Consider the following 23,893-nt stretch of genomic DNA (forward strand, 5'->3'; position numbering starts at 1 on the left):
TGCAAATGAAGAAGCCGAAGCAGAGGAGTCACACCGACAGACCGATACCAGAACTCCGGCGGGCTGGCGGGCAGCAGGGCCTTCGCCGCAGAAGGCCCCTCCACTCCATTGCCAGGTCCTGCCTGGAAGCACTTTCTGCCACAATGGTCCTTGCTTCTTCCAAGATTATACTGTACGCATTTTTTGTCACGTCACTCCTCAAAAAGTGACCGTCTACAGGCTCTGAATAGCGGAAAAGAAGGGGAGGTGGTCCATGATAAATCAACTTACAACTTTCAGGGCTGGGTTGGTGATTTTGGCAGGGGAAGCACTTGCTGTGAGTGCCAGGTCTACTCTCGTGCCCGTTGCACCTATTCTGCGTACACCCCTTCTTACACGTATCCTCAGCCTGGCCCCGCGGCTGTGCTCTCCGTGTATCCTTGTGTCATTCACTGTGAGCAAAACATCCACGCTGTCAGTGTCGTTTCCAAAAGTTTTCACAATTTTCATGTAAATTGGGGAAAATAATGTAGAGCTAAAATGGTAACTTAAACATTCCATAAAAAAATAAAGACAATACTATCGCTGAGGCAACAAGTCACAAGGTTTGCCCAATCAAATACTTAAAATGAAGAGTTCAAAATTAATCTAAACCTTAAATATCTCTGTAAAACAAGCTGCCAGACAACGCCGTATTCTAAATAAACTGGTAAGAATCAAGGTCAATTCACAGACTATTACGGAGCTTGGAAGATAGGGCTACATTTATCAGATGCGTTGCTCATGGTGCATAGATTGATAGCTGTGTTCAGAATTAGACTGGCTTTAAGCAGTCATGGACAAATACACATTGGCTTAGCTGTTACGACATATCTTTAGTCCTAAGGAAATGATGAATTAGCTAAGTAGTCTTTAAGAAAGATAAGTGTCATATAAGGGCTAAGCAAGCTCCCTCCTCTCACTCTTAAACACACCTTACTGATGATACGTGTGTGTACATATTTTAAAGAAATGCTTAGTGATATTTCAGGTGAGAGCTTCAGACAGCATCCACTGACATTCCTCCTTGAGCTATGCAGACTTTGGGGATCTCATATTGCTACAATTATAAACTCGAGCCTAATCTTCTGATCTTCTCGGAGGTAAGTTGTGCTATTCAGGAGTGGACGCGGCCCCAGGCAACCACACGTGGTTGTGACCGTGTCAGGGGCGGGTGTCAGCCCATGCCCGTGGGACGTCCGTGGTGCCCTTTCCTCTCTTCCTCTTCCTGCGTGTGAATTCACGCCTGTTCACGGTCTGCTGGTTTGCCGTCGGTAAAAGCTCCCCAGAGTCCTAGTTACCTGCGGGTATGAGCACGACACAGCAGTCGCACCAGCACCACGAAAATACGCCAGGCAGGAAACGGGATTAAAACGTTTCCTAAGGTAGGGGTGCCATCTCACACGGTCCAAGGAGGATGGTGAAGCGAGCGTGGGGATGGACCACCACCCAGCACCACACGCGCAGCCCCAGACCACGTCCCCACGCTGCCTGGGGTGCGGTGGCTGCGCAAACGGAGCGCAATGGCCGCCTGCTTGCAGGGGCGTCCGCTCAACGTGCAGAGATCACCCCAGCACGGTCCTCGCCCCGGTAGCTGGTGCTGGGCTGCTTCTGCCCGCTCTGCGCTGCTGCCGTTGGGAACGTGAAGCACGGCCAGGAGGCAGAGACCCGCGCGTGAGAGCGCGGCTGCTCGGGGGCCGTTACACCTGGGTGATAGAGGGGGGCCGTGGGACGGAGCCTTGTCCTGTCCTTTCCCCGTTGCCTCCCGTGCAGACCCTCTCTGCAGCTATGGCCTTCCACGCCTCAACTCTTCTGCGGCCCTCTGCGGAAGAACCAGGAGACTCTGCTGGTCCGCAGTTGGTGTGAGAAAGCTCCCTGCCTGGTCATCTCTGGAAAATGAACTCTGTGTGTGCCTTGTGTGTGTGTGTGTGTACTGGGGAGAGTTATGTTCAGGCCACTCAGAAGAAACGTATAAGAGCCCTCCAGAGTTTATGGGAGGTGCCTTTGGCCTCAGTGAAAGAAGGAACTGGTAGCATTAGGAGAGGGAAAGTACTCTGTTGTTAAGGAGTGGTGGTGGGATTGTTTATTTTTCCTCCCATAAACGTTTTTTTTAAGGTCCTAATGGAAACAAAGCAAAGTATTATTCCTCTAAAAGCACTATTCTTTAAGTAAACCAGACTCACTACTTGAAACATTCCAATGACATATGGTGGCAGCAGGGGGATGGCCGAGATGCGAACAAGAGCGGGATCACCGAGATAAAGACCCGGAGCTCGTAGGCAAAGGCACAAGGTGTGAGCAGAGGGACACCTGCCCCGGGCAGAGGCAGGGAAGGGGAGAAAACAGCAAATGCTTCTGGGGGCATAAAGTTATCCTTTTGATGATCATCTTCAACAACCTTGCTGTTCCAGAGATAAAAGTAAAAAACGTCCGAAGCTCCCCTTTCACAGTCTCTATCGCTCCAGAAAGCAGAGGTCTAGGCAGCTTTGCCGTGTCCTGTTGGCTGTGGGGCAGTCGTGTCCTCCTTGAACACCTCCTTCGGATGCTCGCATTAGTGTCAGCGCCTGACGCTTCAGCTCACTGAGCCCAGTGTCCCAGCGCCGGCGTTGGGCTCAAGCAGCTCCTGTGGCACCAGTCTCCCAGAACAGTAAAATGATCATCACTGTGGGCCACTGAAAAGCAGCCTTCCCTGCTCTTGTGAGAGGGCATTTTTTGACCATCTTCCACCTGGCTGAGCGCACGGCAGTCGAGCCTCATGCTCCAATAGACCTGGCACCCACTTGGCATCCCAATTCAACAGCTTTTAGAGTTACTTCTCATTTTTATAAAGAATTTTCTCATCTCTTTCTTTTCCTCCATGGCCCAGCAGGCACGTGTGTTGTACCTGGGCTGTGATTTCTGCAGCGGCAGCAAGGTTTAGTAGACCTCAGTAGGAGGGAATGAAAAGAATCCAGCTGTATTTTGCACATTAAAAATAAAAAAATAAGTCCACAACTGTCTTTCTCCAGCTGATAACGCAGACAAATGCGGAGTGTTTTGAGGGGGCTATTTGTTATGCAGTCCATTACTAGCAATAACAAATTGGTATAGTTATCGTCGATGGTATATTTTTTTCTACAGACTTCCCAGGTTGATAGGTCGGTGTATTTAGCAGAATCTGTGACACTTCATTACCCTGTAAACTTTCCTCTGATGCCTCTTATTTGCATCTCACTGCATCTAAAGTATGTCCTCACCTGGTAAAGACAAACGCTAAGCCAGACTCTGTATTTCTTCCTCGCTAGTGGTTATTGCTGCTCCCAAATACCCTGCCTTCTTGCAGCATCATGAATTTGGGATTTGAGGGAGGGGGCAGAAGGGAGGGACACGGACACCCATGTCCGTGCTCTGTTCTTTGTCTTCTAGTCTCTTAACTTGACTTGTCCAAGTTTCTTCAGCAGTTAGGCAAGTTAGAAATATAAAATGATTATTTAAGAAGAGTGGGAGTTTCTCACGCTATTTCTTGCCTCTGATGGCTAAGGATATAGGAAAATAACAGTTATTGCAAGACCTGGTATAAAATAATCATCTTTGGCATTTCTTTTGTAGTTTAGCCATCTTTTGGATGACAGGATGGTCTGTAGAAGAAAGCAACAGCATGTTTTAGGAAAGAAAACAGCCTTAGGAAAGTGCATCTATGATTTCAAGGCAGTCACATCTGAGTCCCTTGGAGCTTAAAAAAAAAAAGTTATCCCTGGAGTAAATGTGCTGGTTACGTGTTCAAAATAACATGACACACTTGATCCGTCAAATGGTCGTTGTGGTACTAAGTATGGCTTAGATCACTTACGCAGATCCACTAGGCATAGCAAACTGAAGCAGCCGCAGGTGGGCTACGCCTTCACAGAGGTTCCCTGCAGTATGTGTAATAATTCCCATATTATATATTCAAATGCCATGATGAACTAAAAAGACATACAGGAAAATACCTTCTTCCCTCGAAAGTTCTGCTTCCCAAATGGGTTCCTCATGATGGGAACCCGTGCCTATCGGCCTCTGACTGCATCTTTGCCGTTGGCCAAGGTGTAAAGATATAAATCACCCAGCACTACACGGTGAAATGAACACATGCATGCAATATTCCCATGTGACTAGTCCTTTGTTAAAATGCATTATTCTGCGGAAAAATGGCAGAAACACGTCTAAAAGACCAGAAATAATCTATTTCTGTCTAATAGAGAATTGTAGAGCTATACCAGACCTTCACCTCTAAAATCCTGCAGAATTGCTGTTTGGAGTTCTGCTGTTTGGACATTCAACGATATCTTTCCACTTCCTATTACATTACTCTGGGCATTTTTTTTTTCTCCTCCAGAAAACACCTCGATGTTAGCAGTAAAGCACACCGGATCAACTGCCCGGTTAACATAAGAGCTCCATCACCAGCAAACCTGGAAAACAAAAGCTTGGGCAGCACGAATGCCTGTAGCATTGTCAATACTTCTCCCTCCTGCCCCCTCTAGCTTCACCCAGCTGTTTTAAATAGCGAGGAGAAATTAAAATTCTTAAAGCCTTGCAGGATGTTTGGATTTCTGCCCTTTATTTCCACTTCTGTGCGCCATGGCTTGAAAATTTGCCCGTGATTTATAAATTCCCCGTTCAGTTTTCTTTTTAAAAGCAAGGAGTAGGAATCCCGGCAACGAAAATGATCTGGTGTTGGCTTCGCCTATTGCCAAGCTGCTGCCACCAGCCCTGCCTGCATTGATCGTCCTGGGCCAGGCGTTTTCCTGTGCCTGATGACATTATGCAATTACATGATGATAAACATCATTCGGGAACACAAATGCGAGAGGTAAACAGCTTGGGGCTCTTTATTAGTTTATTCCAGGCGATCTTTCTTGTTTTACTGCACGGCTCCTCCCCTTTTTACAGTTTTCTGCTATTCTTTACTAATTCTAGTGATTTGAGAAATGACCTTTAACCCACGCAGTTTGCAGACTCCTAAAGGGGATAATTGAAATGCCACAGTAAACCAAAGGCAATAAAATATTATTTACTAGGCATAAAACTAAGGTTGGTCTTCCTAAAAGGAACGAACAACCCCTTTATTCCTGCACCTAATTTATAAATTCCTCACCAGCCGTCCCGAGGAATGAACCGCAGCCCGGGCTGTGAGGATGCCTCATGGAAAGGCTCCCGGCTCTCCGGGAGGAAATTAATAAATCCGCCGGGAGCGACGCTGCGGCCCCGGGCCCCGGCGGGGCGGGCAGGGTCCCCGGCAGATCGCCCGCCCCCGGAGCGCGGGGGGGCTCCGCGATGCCTTTACGTCCCCCCTTCCCACGCCGTCCCGCTCCCCGCCTGCGCACCCGCGGCCCGAGCCGCCGGCTCCTCGCCTCCCGGAGCCGGGCGCCCCCTTCTCGGCGGCCCCGACGGCGCGTTCGCCCTCCCCGGGCAGAGCGACGGAGGGGGCGGTGGGCAGAGGCGGGGAGGGTGGCGGTGGGGGCCTGGAGGAGGGCGGGTTGCCCGGTGGGCGGTCGGGGCGAGCGCGCAGCAGGCGCTGCTGCCGGAGGATGCGCTTACCTGGCGGGCAGCGCCCCGTCGGGGCGGGCGAGCGGCGGGAGCGGGGCTCAGGCCGGCCGAGATGTGCCTTTCCCCCGCGTTGGGCTCCTGGAGGGATTTTCATTTGCACTGGAAGGGCTTTGAAGGAGTGAATGCATTTATTGATAGCGGAGCTGCTCTCGCACAGCCTGTTTGGATTTCCCAGGGTTGCTTTGATAATGTGCCCCCTCCCCTTCCCCGCATCCCCCCGTGGACCCGCAGTCGCGTACAAGGGAAATAATGCGGAGTTACGGCACGGCTGGGGGAACGCTCCCATTTCCTGTGCTTGGGTGCATTGAGATGTGCAATAAAAAATCCTTTGGCTGAGGACGGCAGAGCGGGGAAACCACTCTGAAGTACAAAGGGTCCGCGAAGCGCCCCCTTCCACCCCCCGCCCGTAGCGCCCATTGGGTCTTACATGATTTAACCCAAACAGTTTTGTCAACAGCTTGCCAAATTTACAGCGGGGGAAAAAAAAGAAAAAAAAAAAAAAAAAAAAAAGACGCTAAAGCAGGAGGGACCCAAACCGTCCAGCCCGCTCCGTCCCCCAGCGCTTGGCAGGCGGCAGAGGCGGCCGCCTCCCGCGCCCCGGAGCATGCGGGAAAGGCGGCTTGTCCAATGAGGCACCCGCCAGGAATGCTGGAGCAGCCCCCCCGGCGCGGCCATGTGCGCCGCACATTGCACGCACATGTATGCGAGGGGGAGCCCCCGCGGGGCCGGCGTTTGCGAGGGTTGTGTTAAGGGGGTGGGTGGTGTGTCTCACGCCGGGTTTGGCCATCGAGGAGGCCCCGGCGACGCGGGGCTCGGCCGGCGGGAGCGCTGCCCGCGACGGGACGCGCCGCCACCGCGGAGCCCGGCCGCCCCCCGCCCGCCCCCCGCCCGCCCCGGGGCTGCGGCGGGGTCCCGCTCGCTGCCGTACAGCTTTAAAATCCAGCCCAGGCTGCAATAGGTCGGCTCCGGGCGCATGCGCTGCCGAGAAAGTTTTTCAGCTGCCGTTGGCTCTCCAACTTTTTTTTTTTTCTTTCTTTCCTCCTTTTTTTTTTTTTTTTTTTTTTTTGAACAGTTTTAAGCAGTGGGGTGAAGAGGAGCGAGGGAGAGACACGGGGGGAGCCGGGCCGGCTGCAGCGGGCGGGGGGCTGAGCCCCGCCGAGGAAGGGTCGGCTGCAGCGCGACGCCGTCTGCTCCGGCTCGCCCTCCCGCGCGTAACTTGCTCCCGGGCGCTGTGTGCCTCTGCCAGCGATGGATTGGGGGACCCGCCGCTCCTGAAGCCTCGGACTTCTCCCCTCCCCCTGCCCCTAAACGCCTTGCAGGATCAGTCGCCCCGTAAGACAGACACACGCGTGCACAGGGCCCCCCCCCGCCCCCTTCCCCGGTTGTGCAGAAACTTCTTTTTCTGTTGGGCTTTTTTTTTTTTTTTTTTTGGCTTTTTCTTCTCTGTGTAAAATGGAGGGAGCCAGCCCCAGGATGGCTCTGCAGCCGCGGACGCTCGGCTCCGCACCGCCCAGCCTTTAAGCAAGTGAAGGGGGGCGGGCAGGGGGGAGCCCTGTGCCCGCTCGGCTCCGCTCAGTCCCCCGTCCCCCCCCCGCCTTGCCCGGTCCGCGCCGAGTCGCGGAGGGGCCGCGCCGGCGGCCCGAGCGCTGCCGGGGGCCGGGTGGGAGCGCGGGGAGCCCCGCGGCGGCACCACCTGGGCTGGTGGGACGGATCGTCGCCCGCGGCGCTTTCGCTGCCGCTTGTGAAGATTTTTATTTGCTTCCGCACAATCACGCCCACGGGCGCTGTGTGCGTGTGTTGGGTTGGCTTTTTTTTTTTTCCTTTTTTTTTTTTTGCCTCCTTCTTCTTCTGGTGGTGGAAAGCCCTAATTACTGCGATTGCTGATGGACCTTGGAAAGAAGGCTGCACTGGTGCCCCGCTCCGCAGTCGGACACGCTCAGCCCACGCCGGACAGAGCGACCGCTCGCCCGCCGCCCCCCGCCAGCTCCGCGGGCCCCCGCGCTCCCCCGGCAGCCGCCGCCGTCCGCTGCCTGGGAGGATACCGCCCGGCTCCCGCGATCCAGGATTTTACTTTCGCCTCGCCCTTTCCCCTCCTGCTCTGCTTGGATTACTTGGCTGCTCTCGCTCGGTGATCCCGCGGCAATGGAGGTGAGTCCGCGCGGGGCGCGGGTCCCTCCGCGCCGCAGGGCGCTGCCTCCGCGGGCGCGCAGGGTGGGCAGCACCTTGGCGGGGCGCGGGTCCCCGGCCGCGGGGCGGCCCTCTCCTCCCCGGGCTGCCGCCGGGCGCTCCCACCTCTCCGCTCTCACCCACCGCGGAGAGCGCTGCTCCCCGCTTGGATAAAAAAAAAAAAGCTCCTTTATTTTCTTTTTTCCTTCTCTTTTTAAATTTCCCCCCCGAAGAGAGGCTGCCTGCCGCAGGGACACTTGCTGGGCTCGCTCTGCCCGCCGCGTCCCGGTGCATCTTTCTGGCAGCGGCTCCTAACGCGAGTTTAAAGACATCTTTCCAAACTTCCCAAACTTTCCCGAGGAGGATGGCTATGGAGGAGCACAACGTCGGCGCTAATGGTGGCCTGTACCTTTAAGGAGAGCTGGCTGGGGGCCAGCGGAGGACCCGGAGTCAGTCCCCCCCCACACACACACCCCCCCTCCCTCCTTTTTAATTTTATTCTCAGTTTCTGGAGATTATCACTCTGCATCTGCAGAGGGTCCCGCCTGGGTCAGAGCGGAGGAGCGCGGCTCCTCGGGGTCCCCTTGGCGCTGCGAGGACTCCATGTTGGAAAGGCTGTTGGCTTTTTGTTGTTTGTTTGTTTTTAATTGTCAATTGTGTGCTAAATCGGTTGCGCTCGGAGGGTCACGGAGAGTTCAGTTGGGCCGAGGAGCGAGGCTCTTCCCCGGCCGGAGCTGGCGCGGAGGGCAGGACGGAGGTGCGCCGTAACCCCCCCGGAGCCCCCCCTCCGCCTCGCCGGTAGGAGAGAGCGGGGCTGGGGACCCAGCCAGCGCCTTGCTCTGCAAACGTGAGACCCGGGCTCGCCCGTGCAAAATGGATGTGAAGCCGCAGCGGGGAGCAGGGGGCGGCCGGGGGGATCCCCGCGGAGCCGCTGCGCCTCCCGCGGAGGCCGCCGCGGTTTACAGCCCCCCGGAGCCGGGGCTCTGGATGCCGCTTCCCCGCAGGTAGTGCTCCTAGAAAACCAGATGCCTTCGCAGGCTTTCCAGACACCCCGTGTAAAACAGGATCACAGGCGATCCCGCGGCTGCAGGATCTGTAAAAACCTCCCTTTTCATCTCGGCAAAGAGCGCGGGCTCCGCATGGGGTGCATTAAATACCAAAAACCAATCTCCGCGGCCCTACAAAGTTGAAAATGGTGCCTCACGCTCCTGATAGCCAATGCTGCCGTGCTGCCGGCGAGTCTGTCTGTCTTTTTTTTTGTTTGTTTGTTTTGTTTTGTTTTTGACGGCGGCTTGTCAGCCGCTGCGTGCAGAAGGGACGGGCTGGAGGGGCTGGTCCCCCCCCGGGCGCAGGTGCCTCCTCCCGCCTCGCCACGCAGCTCCGTGTCAGGGGGACGCGGAGGGCGATGAGAGCGACGATGAGGAGCGGGAGGTGCCGTCGGAGGGGCAGCAGCCGCCCGTCCCCGTCGCCTCCCGGCCGAGGCCGCCCCCTGTTGGGAGCGGGGCGGCACAGCCCCCCGGGGGCCGCCGGGGCTCCGGCCCGATGCGGCGCTGGTGGCGGCCGGGCCCGGGCGGGGGTACCCGGGCCCTTTGAGCGGGGCAGAGGGGCTTTGGCCCCGGGGTCACCGCCCCCTTCCTCGCGGTGCGGCGGCCACCGGCGGGCCCCGGCCGCTCGCCCCGCTGGGGCGGCTCGGCGTGCACCGGGCGCGCTGCTGGGCCGGGAAGCAGCACTTCTGTTGGGGTCCCGCTTGGGCACCGGCGTCTCCAGCCTCCTCGGGGCTCCGGCGGTTCCATGACACTTCTTTGTTGTTATGATTTTAAGAACTAACAGATGAAAGGAAAAAAAAAACAAAACAAACCAAAACAACAGGCAGGCTTTTGGGTGTCGCCGCCAGCTCCTGGCACACCTTGCTTCGCCTCGTCCCGCGCTTAACACGCCCTCGGCTTTCGCATCTTTCCCGGGATTGATCCCATCTAAACCGGACGGGCTCTTTCTGCAGCGGGAGACCGGCCTCCATTCGCCTTCCCCCCCAGCTGTGAGGAACTGGGGGTCTCCCCCCGGGCAGGAGGTATTTAACCCGCAGGAGGCGGCCAGGGGCGAGGGGAGGTTTCGCCCCCGGGGCTGCGGCCCCGGCGCGGTGGCGATGAGCGGCGCGGTGCCCCGCACCCGCACGCCTGCGGGCCCCCCCGCTGACCGCGGCTCCCCGCGGGTCTCCGGGCGGGCTCCGTGTCGGGCCCGCTGCCCGCCGCCGCGCTGCCATCGGTCCTCTCCTCCCGACCCTTCGCAAACAGAAATAAATTAGGATTAAGAGCACCTTCAATTCAGCATTAAGGGCTTTTTGAGAATGAATAGGGAGCCCCCAAGTGTCGAAATGTCTTTTTTTTTTTTCTTTTCTTCCCCCCCCCCCCCTTCCGAGGGGAGGGGAAATAAAAAACCGTGAATGGCACTGGTTAGCAAGTTAAAGAGTCCCGTGTGAGGACGCAGACGGTGATCGCGGGACCTGTTGGGGGAAGCGTTTGACTTCCAAGAGGGCAGCCCGGTTGTTGCGGGGACCGGGTGGAGACGCGGAGCCGCTCCTTGTCGCTCCCGGTACCTCCCCGGGCCGGTACCGACCCCGGCGGGGCCCGGGGGCTGCCGTCGGGGCTGTCAGCGCGGAGCTCGGGGCTGCCTCGGCGATCGCGGAGAGCGGGCGGCGGCTGCGGCGAGATGGTTTAGGGGGCGGCGGGGAGCGCCTTCCCCGCCCGGCTGGGGAGGACGAGGACCGGCCCCATCGTCCCCGGGTGGGAGCCGCCGGGCCCCCCCACCGCGGCACCGACCCCTTCGTGGCACCGGCCTCCCCCCCGCGCCTTCCCGCTCGGGCTCGCTGTGCAAACCTGAAGCCGCCTTTAGCCAGCCGGCAGCGTTTCGCGTCCGCGATGTTGGCTCCGGAGCGGGGAGCGATGGGGTAATGCCCGTCCCGGGGCCCGCGGGTCGCCGGTAGCCCCCCCGGGGCAGCGGGGGTGGCCGGGCGGGGTGCGGGGATGGGGTCCCCCGCGTCCGGAGCCGCGGTCCCGTCCCGTCGCGGGGGGCGGCGGGCCGGGCGGGCGCGGGTGGGTGCTGCGGCCGCCCCGCGAAGGCGGTGTCCGCGGGGGGGTGGGGGGTGCGTGGGTGGGTTTTGCCCGGCGGAGCGGGAGCCGCGACGTGCCTGCGTCTGGCACCAGAGCCGCGGCGGGGAGAAGGGCAGGCGAGTCAGAGTCAAGTTAAAAGGGGCCCGGATACTTCCGTTGTTTAAACTTGAATGCTCGAAAATGGTCTGAGAAGCAATAAACAATCTGCTCCTTTTTCTCCCCCCTCTAGAAATCCACTGCAGTATTAATCCAAGGAGGTGCTTTGGGGACAGTTGGCAGTACAATGGCTTCTCAGTACCTCGTAGTGGCTCTGGCCATTTTCTCCTCTTTTACCCAGGTTGTAATAGAAGCCAGCTCTTGGTGGTAAGCATCTCGTATCGACTTGGTTTTAAAAGGGGGTGTCAAGATTTGCTTGATTAAATGTCTATTTACTTCTGATGTACTTTGTTTCCGAGGGAGTACGGCACGAACGAGACGGCAGGGGAGTAATGTTTTAGTTGTAATACGTTGTGTAGTAAAATGAACGGGTCTCTGGAATAAGTATAAATGTGCAACGTTTCGTGTTGTTAAATTCAGTTTTTTGAATACTGTGCAGTAGATTTTCTATGGATTTGATCATCCTTAAATTACTAGAATTGCTTCTCTTAAAATAAGAGTAATTTCAACTCCCTTAGATTTGAAATTTTGCATATGTGGGAGAGAATGCTGATTTACAAGTAAAAACTTTTATTAAAGTTTCGGTTTGAACTTTTCTATAACTGAAATGTTGATGAATGTATTTTGTTACAAAGAAACACATTTCTGCCTTGGCAGATTACCTGTTTCTGTATAGTGTACGATGTTGGGAGTTCTTGAAATAGGTGCTTCTCTGCTGTTTCAAGTGATCCTTTTCAGATTAATGGCCACTTTTTAATTGAAATGTATCATGTGAAGAGCACTTTAGGAATTAAGAAAACAAAGTTGATTTTGTTTACAGTGACTATACTTGCCTCTGTGTTTTTTGTGTCCTTTGGAAGAAGCTAGAAGTAGTTTGTAGCAAATTTCTAACTTCTGGCTTGTTAAAAGTTTCCCCTTTTGTTTATGGTAGAACAGATTGAAAAATCCAGACTTAAATCTAAAAAGTGTGTTAAAATAAATCGGGGTTTGGGGGGCTTTTTTCGGTTTTGCTTTATTTATTTTTCTGGCCTTGCAGTTGTTTGGAGCTTCTGTTACTTTTACGACGTCCATTTAAGTTGGCAGAGGGCTGCCTAGATGCAAGGCTTCCAGGTCTGCGTCTTACTGCAGTCCCTAATGAATGGTGGCGACCACATGGATGGGAACGAGCAACTTCTGTTCTGTGCTGTCTCTAAAAACAAAAGTTTCGTATTTAAGTGGGGTTTTTTCTCACCTCTTAGCAAAACGAGTTGTACACACGTGTGTAAGATACGGTTTTGTTTGGGATTTACAGACTTTTTTTTTTTGAGTCTTCTCTTTATTAATCCAAATCTTTCTTTATGCAGGTCTTTAGGGATGAACCCTATGAACCCCATGAACCCTGTTCAGATGTCAGAGGTATATATCATAGGAGCCCAGCCACTCTGTAGCCAGCTAGCAGGGCTTTCCCAAGGACAGAAGAAACTCTGCCAGTTGTATCAGGACCACATGCAGTTCATTGGAGAGGGTGCAAAGACGGGCATTAAGGAGTGCCAGTATCAGTTCAGACATAGAAGATGGAACTGCAGCACTGTGGACAACAACTCTGTTTTTGGCAGAGTCATGCAGATAGGTAGGAAGCGACATCTTTGTGATTAAACTCTTGTCTAAGGATATGTATGGCACGTACTGTTCTGCACTTGAAACTCTTGCCAGGTTCTTGCTGAGCACTGCGTACGATCAAGTGTTTCTAAAAGTTGGCAAAGGATTTGAATTACTTTTAGCTGGAGGTGATTTCCCACCACTGTCCAGCCATGTGTCTTGGAAAACAAAGTAGAAATATACATATTTGCATATGGGAACAGAGGAGAAAGGAAAACGCGGCCCTGAAATCTCCTTTTAGAAAACCTGAGACAAAATGAAGGCAACCTAAGAGAATTAAAACCAGCAGCGTCTTGTACAATTAAAGATGTCCATGTCTAGATCCACAGTTAGCGGCTGCGTAATACATTGCTGTTGGTCTGGAGGTTAACTGAAAATTGCTGCTCTGTCTATTAGTGTTTATAGGCAATTCCTTCTTGCTTTTTTCCAGCTATGGGAACTTTTTTCTCTTTTTGAGAAAGGTAGATTTATGTTAAAAAGAATGTAGCAGGGTAATTTTTATAAAACGAGTTCTATGGGGACAAAATGTGTGATCGCCCTTGTAACTCGCATTTAATGTAATCACATCGCTGTTGAAGAGAGAGAGATTCCTGTTTAACGTCTCATCGCAATTTGGTGGCCACCCAGCCCTTTCCCTATCAGATCCTCTTTGAAATGTGCTTCTCCAGTGCTCACGTGCTGCCTGCCTTTACTGTCGTTTAAGGGCCTCGTCGTGTTTTAAAGTCATTGGCAAAATTTTAAGCAGTGCTGTTGAACTGGATCCATGGTGAAACCTTCCTCCGACTTCCCCAAGTCAGACTGCTGATTCTGTGTAAGCAACTGAAAACCGCCTGTTTTCCTGGGTGACAGTTGTTTTTGTGTAGTGATGAGTACACTGACAAATTCAGCAGTGCCTTTTAGTTGGAGATGTAGAGTAAAGCTTTTATGGCAGCATTTTTCAGTCCTGCTTCAAAAAAATGCAGTTTTAAAATCAGACTCGAGCTAGGTTTATCTGTAAATGGGCTAACTCCAGTTAAGGTTGAAGGAATACACCAATGCCCATTTGGTCTCGATTTTTGTTAAAAGAAGTTTTTATTTGGAGATTGTCAGACAAATAGAAAAATATCTGTTGCATAGAAGTACCTAATTGGAACAGCTGATGGGAGATAAAGATCCTTCCCTAGGCTCTTTGCAAGCACAGTATTAACCTCCCCATAGAGTTTGGTTTTTTTACCCTACCCGAGCAAAAGTCTAAAAGCACATGAAACGTGAAAGAAAACTTTTCCCATACACCTTTCTGTCCTAATAATCCAACAAATGTCAAAAAAATAACCTGTTTAAAATTTAGGCCTTCATCCTTGAGCCTTTATTTATGATCCAAGCAAGTGAAAATTAGCTCAAGGGGACTGTTGGTGTGAAGAAATGCACAGGATTGGGCCCGTGATTTGTGGTGTCTGTCTCCGTAATAGACGTTTCTGCCCTCCCCAAGTATGACAGATCTATTTAAAGGTGCTTTCTTTCAAGTTAAATAACTTTGCCGCGCCCTTCTGCTGAGTATGGCTGTATTAGCTGATGTCTGCACAGCAATTCATCATGTAATTAAGCCACTTATTCTAATTGCAGATGGAAGCGAGGTTAATAGCCATATTCAAGTTAAAGAGCCTAAAGAGTGTATTCACCGAGAACAAGAAAGGTGTTGTGGGTAACAGTTGCATTATTTCATGCCGATCTTTGGTCATGACCAGTTGCTGTTCCTCTGAGTGGAAGGAAAGACGGGTACTTTCAGAGCCCGATTCAATTTTCCTTCAGCCCGCCGCCCCCTGGCTTGGCGGGGACCGTCAGATACTCCTTCCTCTCCCCGGCGTGAGAAGATGGTAGTCAGGCTCAGAGCACACGGAGTTTGGGAGGGTTTTGTCGCCGGAGCTGACGACGCGCTGTCGTTGGGCGCCTGGGCAAAGCACTGACTGACAGCACAGTAATTACCCCGCTGTATAAATGGACAGTCTTTCTTCCAGGATTTATCCTGCAAAGTTAGCTAAAGCTGTACAAATAAACCTAGCATTGGGTTTGGAAACTTGCTCTGTGGCTTATTGAACTGCAAAATTTTAGGGCTTTTGTTCTCCGCTGCTCTCCTTTGCTGCTGGTTCCCAGGTCAGGCCGTGGTCCTGGCTGCCTTCGCCGCCTTGCGCCATCTCCTGGCTTTGTGGCTGGCCCCGGGCTGGCCGCGCTTGGCCTTCAAAAACAGCGAAGAAGTGCTAACATAATAAAATAAAATAACTGGATCCTCCCCGAAACAGCTCGGTGTGTTGGGGTCCAGTTTATTCATGCCTGCTGCCCGATGCTGAATGCTTTAAAAAATAGAAGACAAAGAACATTTTGTATCCTGTGTTCAGGTATATAAAAAAAATCGTTCTGTTCTTGCAGACTTATTCATATCAAGTGTAAAGCTCAGCTCCTTGCTCTGTGGGTGGCTTCCTACAGCCTATGTGTATTGAACCATTTCTATGTTTTATATATATGGGAGAGAGGGGACTCAAACGTGTTTGGAATGTGTGTTTCCTTGCCATGGCTACAACAGGGAGAAATGCTGGACTGTGGGAAAAGGCCGCTATGTTTGACGGTGAAGGAAAGCACGGTTGTGCCTAAAGTCTTACAGGGGAAAAAAAAATTCAGAGTAACTCATCCATGTGGAACCATCACTCACTGTGTTCCTGGGGTCGATGGCTTGAGGCAGCGTTGGCTTGCAACCGGCGGGGGCCTGAAATCTGCTTCGGCAGCTGATGCTATTTTATAATTTGCCTAAATGTTCAAGGAGGGAACCTGGGAGGCACCTCTTCTTTCCATACCCCAGCCTTTCCTTCTCACTAAGTTCTTTAAAATATGCTCCAGGATAATAATGAAAACTAGTCAAAAAAAGTCAGCTTTACGAGTTTAAATCCTGCAATAAACAGCGTAGTTAACCATGTGAAAGCATGAGCTAACTAAACATGAAAAAGAATAAAACGGAACGGAAGAGGCAAGTCCTGTGGTCCGAAGCAGACCACGTTTCTTTCCTCTCAATCTAGTGGAAATTTTGCTTAAGGAATTAATCCAAAAATGTGTGTTACAGAACAAACGGGAACATTAAAATCTGTATGAGGTTCCCCCTGCTATAGTTTGCAGTGAATGCAAGGCGTAAGTCACCGCACAAAGGCAAATCTCTTGTAACTGGGAAGGCCGCTCCCGCAGCCCTTCCTGCCCGTGTTTGCTGTGAGCGCTTCCACGGGCAGGTGTCTGGGAGAACGGACCATTGCGCCTAAGGGAGCAAAGCGCTTCTCATCTTCCTTAAATCTGATCTTTCCGAACAGAAGACTTCTGATTTTTCCTATTTAAAACCAGCAATCTATTACTAAAATTAGTGGAGTGGGTGACGGCTGTTATATTATCAAAGCTGCTCTGAGCGTGGTGTCATCTTGGTGTTAAACACGGACAAGACTGCAAATTAATTATGTTCCAGAAGTGCTCAAAAGCTCCTGTTAGATTTGACCTGTTATGGTGGGTCTTGTACAAAGAGTTTCTGCCTAGATACGTATGGCAGGTCCAAAACGCAGCCTCTTAAAGCCCTGATTTTTACCGAGGCCCATGTTGTTCCCTAAGAGAAATCTTGTAAAATCAAGTTGAAAACCTAGCTTGGATGTATGGATTGGACTAAAGACTGGGAATAAAACTTGACTCATATAAATAGGAAAAAAAAAAATTTAGTCTATTCCCAGTCATTCTGGGAGTCTCTCTTGGAAAAGACCCAGTGGGATGCTGTCTCTTAGGCTGAAAACCAAATTTCAAGTGGGGTCTCTGGTGCAAGTTTTGTGGTTGGTTTTTTTTTTTTTTGTTTGTTTGTTTGTTTGTTTGTTTGTTTGAAAGCTTCTCCAGTTGTAGTCAGAACTTGTGGCTCCCTTAGAAAAGCGATAGGGGAAGTCAGGCTCTAAATCAAGGTGGGATTAGATACTGTCAAGAGGATGATACGTGGCCGTATCTTGCATTGTGGGTATTGCAGCTTTTTCTTCTGAAAGTTTGGAACTTGAGGTTTCCAATTTCCATTTAAGGGCACCAGATGTAGGAGAAAACCTTCAAGGCCGCTTTGTGCCAAGGGTTTTTTCTTCCCTGTAATTTGTAAAGATGATTGTCCATGGACTCACTTGCCATATTCACATGAGCTGGAGTGGCGGATGATAAACAGCCCAGGTTGTCGTTAGTTTTAAATAGCCTCCTCCAGAAGTGCCTGGCTTATGCGTAGGGTGAAAAGCTGTGTATTATTCTGCTGCGCATTTCTTTTGATACCGGGAGGCTTTGTAAAACGCTGTGACTTTAAATAAATTGGAAAAAGTGGGGGAAGTAGATAAATCATGTTTGAGAAGTAGTAATTTAAGAGCCAGGCTTTTTAAGGTTGTATTTAACATCTCTTTTTTTCTGAAGGACAGGGAGGCCGTTTCCCTTCCCGCCCCTCACACGCAGGCACGGTTCCTTCGGCCCCGCTGGCGTCGTGCTCCGGCCCCGATTCACCTCTTCCCCGTGTCCTCCTCCAGGCTTTCACCAGCATGGATGAGAAGCGTGCCCTGCTCTTCACAAACACCTCGTGTGCCCTAACGGATTGGTTTCACTTGGTTTCTTCAGAGGGAAGACGCTTTGAGGAGCGTGGTTCAGGGTTACTCTACCCTGTAGTAGGCGGATGAATTTTGGTGGCTCCTGGAGAGCCTTTGCCCTCCCGGCTCGTCGGCGGGCAGGGAGCGGCGGGCGCAGGCTCTTCCCTAACACCGCTTGTCTTCCCACGCAGGCAGCCGGGAGACGGCGTTCACCTACGCGGTGAGCGCGGCCGGGGTGGTCAACGCCATGAGCCGTGCCTGCCGGGAGGGCGAGCTCTCCTCCTGCGGCTGCAGCCGAGCAGCGCGGCCCAAGGACTTGCCCCGGGACTGGCTTTGGGGTGGCTGCGGGGATAACATCGAATACGGATACCGCTTCGCCAAGGAGTTCGTTGATGCCCGGGAGCGCGAGAGAGTTTACCAGAGAGGCTCCTACGAGAGCGCCCGCATCATGATGAACCTGCACAACAACGAGGCCGGGAGAAGAGTAAGTGGCCGCGAAACACCACGTCCCTCTGGCCCCATCCATGGCCCTCCCAAGGTGTGCCGCTGCGGGACACGGGGCGGCGCTGGGCGGTGACCAGCCACCAAGGCTTGCCTCTGTTTCCATGCGAAACCCAAGAAAACGGCACGTCCGGGGTGTAGGTGGGTGGGGGAGTGGATGAATTTGTGTTGCTCCTGGTCGACAGCCGCGTTGCCTTCCCCATGGGGGAGGACCGGCACCAAAGCGTGTTGTGTTTCTCTCCGTGCCCTGCTCGTCTCATTAAAGTGCCCCGCTCGTTGTGGATTCTCTGTAGAACAGAATTTTATGAGTTTGTATTTCCAACCAGGACAGTGTGCGTTGGAGGGAGGAGGGACGCGCTGGGCTTCCCAGGCTGGAATTGTGCCGCAGGATTGTTCTGACTTTTTATTTTTTTTCTTTTCCCTGCTTCAAGAGGATGTGAAAAGCTCCTCCATATTATTAGAAAACACGGTCTTCTGTGGTTAAACATGTCTTTATGGTTTCTTTAATCTCAAAAATGCCTTAAATGAATGGGTGTAAACTTTTCTTTTTTTTAATAGTCTGAATGTGAAGAGCCAAAATCATTATTTTCCTAGAGCTTGAAGTGCCAGAAATAGTCGGCTGGAGACTTTACACTTGTGTTCTAAGGTGAAGAAGGATGAAAGATAATTGAAAATTAATAGTATTTAAATGTGAGAGGAGGGTGTCTGCAAGCAGTGGACAGGCCAATTTACTATTAGCAGGAAGAAAAATGACACTTTCACAGTTGCTTATGGAGCGTAGAGCAGTTTTTTCCTTCCTCAGCCGCATCTTTGCAGTGCCATTTGGCAGCATTAAGACTCTCTCTAACTGCTGGGTGGAAGTTGTCTACAGTATCATCTAATGTGTCAGACCCCAGGATTTTTGGGGCAGTGTCAACAGACTCTTATTTCTATTTGTACAGGGCAAATGACTGATATTTCCCTGCCAAAGCTTTGTAAAGAGGATATTGCTGTGTAGCTCTGTCTCCCACCCATAGGTGTTTGGGGGTTTCTTCTTGGATGAAGTCTCTCATGCAGAGCAGTATTTGGGACAGGAGGAGGATGCCGAGCCAAGAGCAGACAATCAGCTGCAGCTGAGCCAGGAGCAAGAGGAATCTTAACTCTTTCCCTAATTGCAGCCTCAAGCAGAGATCAATAGAGAGAGTAACTCAGATAGAAAATACGGGGATGTTTTACATTTCTCAATGAAACGGCAAAATCCTTTGCTGGCCTGAAAGCGAATTCCTACCATTTGACTGCAGCCCGAGCGATGCTGCCGGCCGGGCCGTGTGCGGGCCGTGCCGCTGTCTCTGCCGTGGGGGGAGGCTGGAGGGAGCTCCCCCCGCTCTGCCGGCTAACGGGGGTGCTGGGGGTGCGCGCGTGTCCCCTCGCTCGCCCTTCCCAGCGTGTTGCAGGAGGGACGAGCTATATATATGCTGGGGCGAATATTGTGGAGGGCCGAGCGGGAATGCGACAGAGGGCAGGAAATGAGGGGAATAAATGCTTTCACAGCCGTGCTAATCTTTCATCATCCCTTTTGCTTTCTCTCCCCGGCTCCTCCAGACTGTGTACAACCTGGCTGACGTGGCCTGTAAGTGCCACGGCGTCTCCGGTTCCTGTAGCCTGAAGACCTGTTGGCTGCAGCTTGCCGATTTCCGCAAGGTAGGCGATGCCCTGAAGGAGAAATACGATAGCGCCGCCGCCATGAAACTCAACAGCCGGGGCAAGCTGGTGCAAGTGAACAGCCGCTTCAACGCGCCCACCATCCACGACCTGGTCTACATCGATCCCAGCCCCGACTACTGCGTGCGCAACGAGAGCACCGGCTCCCTGGGCACCCAGGGCCGCCTTTGCAATAAGACCTCGGAGGGCATGGACGGCTGCGAACTCATGTGCTGCGGCCGGGGCTACGACCAGTTCAAGACGGTGCAGCGCGAGCGCTGCCACTGCAAGTTCCACTGGTGCTGCTACGTGAAATGCAAGTTGTGCACAGAGATCGTGGACCAGTTTGTGTGCAAATAGGGGACGGACAAGGTGGGGGGAACTGCGGCCACCTGCCAGCAAAGGGGTGCAGGCCCCTCTCCCTTTCCACAGGACTATCTCCACTTTATTTATAGAGTCTAACGAGTTGTCGTCTTCTTTAAGAAAAGAAAAAAGGAAAAGAAAAAAAAAAAGGGGGGGGGGCAGGGGAAAGGGGGGAAAAAAAAAGAAAAAAGAGAAGTATAAAGGTTGCAAAGAGAAGTGCCTGGAAACCCTCTCTGCGTCCATCCCAGAACTGTGTGCGGCTTATATTTTTGGCAATAACGGGGGAGAACCTGAGAATATTTATTTTACAAAGTAAAAAAAAAATAAAAAAATTGACTTTTCTTAAAAACAATAGAGTAGTTTGAGGGGAAAATCCAACATATCCTAATCTAGTCCCATGGGACATAGTACATGTGCAGTAGGCAGAGCAACCATGTAATGTGCTTGGGATGTTAGAACAACCCTTATGGATGTGAGGAACACACAGACCTGTCCGTGACTTTTAGTTTCAGATACTGGAAGTTATCAGAATAGGGAATATAAAGCTGTTCAGTGCATTTAGGGCTCTGTAAATAAGGGGTATATTCATCGCGAGGTGGGGTGTCGGTTGCATATCTGAATGTGCCCGCTTAAGTACGCAATGTCGTCGGAGGGTAAAGAGCAAAGGATCATAAAGGCTTCAACTGCGCCATTCCTGAGTCGCCGTGTCTGGTTCCAGAACCTAACGAGACCAAAAAAAAAAAAAAGAAAAAAAATCCGCTTTGATGAATGAATAATATTCTTCAAGGCAGAATTTGGCCTTATTAGCTAATTATGACGTTCGGGTGTCTCATCTTACAGAGCAGAACTTCCCCGCTACTGAGCGTGGAGCGCTGTGGCCGGGCGGAGGGGAGCTGCGATGCTTCCAAATGGTTTCGGTCTCCCAGCCCGGAAAGCCCATAGAAAATAGAATTCCCCAAATTTGAAAATGCCTTAAAAATGGTGTAATAGCTGGCTGTCTTTCAAAACGCAGCTTGACAAATAACTCCTCTAATTTTATGTGAGAAAATAAATCATTAGATATCCACTCTTGGAATGACTGATTTTTTTTTTTATTTTTTCTGCAGACTTTGGGAACGCTTTCACTCAAGCAGACAATAGTTTCATATTTTAATAACATTAACTAACTATTATAGTTCAATGAAATGTTGCAGCAATACCAAATTTATCATCCTCTGTCTTTAATACACATGCTTTAGATAATATATTGCAGATATACACTACAACTGTTCAGACTATACTCGAGCAGTTACATATATATGGGAGAACGGTGGTCTGCTGGTGTCTGATAGTTCAAAGCTTTTTGTACATATCTATTTTAATGGGTTAAGAAATAATAAAACGTCTAAATTCCAGGGGCAGTTCATCCCCCATTTTCTTTTTCAGATCTCTTCAGGTTCGTAGATTGATTCTAACCTTTGGGTGTTTTTCATTTGTTTTTAATTATTTTTTAAAAGCGTTTATCGTTCAAAAGTTTTAAGGATAATCACCAAGAAGTAAGCCTCTTCCCAGCTTTAGGACTTTCTTGGGCGGTTGGTAGAGGCAGCACGCTGCACCTGAACGGATGCTGGTCTGGAGGTCGCTTCTGTTCCACTCCCACGTTAAGGGCATTCTTGATTCTTGCTGAAAGGAGACACCTTCCAACTCCAGAATGTGCTGCATTTGGCCCTCGCTTTCCGGTTTTTCAAATGGAAGTTGTCGTTTGTTGAACCATCCGCGTTCCCCCAATGCCGTGTAGTTACACAGGATTTCATCGCTGGTTCAGGTGCCTCTTTCCAACTCAGTCCCATCCACCAAGTGAAAGAAAATGGTTTTGCGATACCAAGCGAGGAAAGTCGTCTCACTTTAGCCTAGTTGTACTAAAGCCTTAACTTTTCGTGAGCCTTTAAGCTGTATCATTAAGTTCATCTTGACCATTTATCAGCTTCTTAAGTGGCGCTTTATTGCTCTTAATTTATTGTACAAGGACATATTTACCCCTCATCTTCAGATGTTTGCAAAGAATATCGTTTAAAGTAAGATAAATAAATAAAGCACTAATTCATTGAATATGTCACTTTGGTTTTTATTGTACAAAAACCATGATCGTTTTTCTTTTCATTTGCTGAATCACCTCATCTTCCTTTTTAGTGATTTTTGTCTGAGCAGAACTGAATCTCATGATCCTAGCTATTAAAACACTATTTAATGTAAAATATTTTACTTGTCATTCAGATATGTAAATCTTCTATGTCCTTTCCTCTATTCTGTACATTTAATGTACATATTTCTGTCTTGCGTGATTTGTATATTTCACTGGTTTAAAAAAAAAAAAAAAGAAAGGATTATGCCATAATGGAAGATAGACTATAAAAATAAAACTTTGGTTGTATATTGGGAAGTGGTTTTAATTATCTTTCAGAGGAGGGTTTGTTAAAACAATGAACAGAGTTGATTTTTAAATTTACTACGTGGTAAAACAGGGAAGTGATTGTTCGCCAAACATACAAAGTACATCTTGAAGTTTTATTTCTATATTAAGAAGGCGTGCAGATGTAACTACTTCTTAAATAGAAAGGGACACTCCCCCCCCCAAAAAAAAACAACCAATCCCAAATCCCTGAGACTCTGAACTGGAAAGCGTTTAGGGATGGGTAAGTACTCCTTTGGCAATGGATGGGGGCCTGGGCTAATCTTATTTGTGTCCAGATGGCCTCCAGGGCCGCCTGTAGGGACTCTGGGACAGCAGGGCCCGATCCTGCGAACAGCTTCCTCCAGTTATCCCGGCGATGGCAGCGGGAGCCTCCTGTAAGCAAAGGTTTCCAGCGCGAAAAGTTTTCAGGGCTGGGTTTTGTGGGGTTTGGGTTGCGTGTGCGGTCGCCGGTGGGCTTCCCCCACCCATCGGTCTGACGGCACGCGAGCTGCAAGGTGAAAGCTCACCAGTTTTTCCTTAGAAAATTGCCCAGAAATTGAGCGTGTATGGAGGGAAGAAACCTTTAAAAAAAAAAAAAAGCAAAGTACAATGAAGTAGTAGTAGTAAGGAAGTAAAGCAGAAAATTAAAATTAATGTAAAAACCGAGTCTTCTGTTTTGAGACTGGCTTTTCTTTGAACTGGTTTCCCAAGTAAGTCACACTTTTTTTCTGCTATAGGGCTATCGGGCGCCTGATGAATTCATGGCCTTTCTCTACCTCTCTTCTGCGTCTTTCCTTCTTTTTCTTTTTCTTTTTCTTTTCCTTTTTTTTTTTTTTTTTTTTTTGCTCAAGGATAACCTTCTAACATATCGAAACTCCTTCTGGCTGCCAAGAATGTATTATCCCACAAACCAGTAGACCAACATCGTGTGTTTAAAATAGCGATTCTGGGCAAATGCAACGTTCTGTGGTCCTATTACTGACATCTGGTTCAGTTTTCCTTCACTTGTATATTGACCAGTATTCTTTATTGCAAAAACACAGCCCCTATTTAGGAAAGTCAGCATTTTTTTGGACTGGATTGTATTCAAGCTCTTCCCAATAACAGAAAAGTTACCAAAAAATTTCTTTATTGGCAGCAGTAAATATCTGTATTCAAAATAGTCATTATGGGCTCAGATACAAGAGAATTGTTTTTAATTTGCAGCAAAGTTTATCTGTTTAATTTTGTTAAAAATGCCGTTGTCCCTTGGTTCAGAATTTTGTATTTTTAGCAATCTCTTCAAATCTTTGTGTTCAGTTACGGCTTCGCCTGTACCAATTTTCACCCTATTTTTTGCAAAATATTGAAGGCCCAGGTGCACCCGTACCAGGAACAGGCAAGAAACTTTAAGAAGCGAATGGCAGCTGGGAGTCGGGCACTGCGTGCAGAAAGCAAGCTGAAATCCTTCCGTCCTGAAGGATGCGTTTGATAGAACGATCTTACGAAGATGATACAAAACTTGTAGAAGCTGGCACCGGAGCTGACTGCTTTCCTTTGGGTAAGGATTCCTAAGAAACAATATCTAAATCCTTAGGATATTCATTGTAAAAGGGTGGTTTTGTTGAATCAGGAAAGACATCTAGTTTTTTCTTCTGGACTATATGCTAGAGGGAACTATGAAAACA

At 50.4% G+C, this 23,893-nt stretch overlaps 1 protein-coding gene across 2 annotated transcripts; it reads left to right on the forward strand.

Moving 5' to 3' along the window:
* The first annotated feature begins 7,259 nt into the window (after nt 1-7,259).
* WNT5A (Wnt family member 5A) lies at nt 7,260-19,914 on the forward strand. 2 transcript variants are annotated; one of them, XM_063348351.1, is made up of 5 exons: nt 7,260-7,734; nt 11,089-11,222; nt 12,359-12,624; nt 17,443-17,735; nt 19,334-19,914. In XM_063348351.1, exons 1-5 carry the CDS (start codon nt 7,729-7,731, stop codon nt 19,790-19,792), a joined length of 1,158 nt encoding a protein of 385 aa, XP_063204421.1. In that variant the 5' UTR covers nt 7,260-7,728; the 3' UTR covers nt 19,793-19,914. The 2 variants fall into 2 exon arrangements, with proteins under 2 accessions (XP_063204421.1, XP_063204422.1); XM_063348352.1 differs by lacking the exon at nt 7,260-7,734 and adding an exon at nt 10,254-10,696.
* Nucleotides 19,915-23,893: the final 3,979 nt, after the last annotated feature.

The sequence above is a fragment of the Chroicocephalus ridibundus genome, chromosome 10 (genome assembly GCF_963924245.1).
Source record: "Chroicocephalus ridibundus chromosome 10, bChrRid1.1, whole genome shotgun sequence".
NCBI classification, from domain to species: domain Eukaryota; kingdom Metazoa; phylum Chordata; class Aves; order Charadriiformes; family Laridae; genus Chroicocephalus; species Chroicocephalus ridibundus.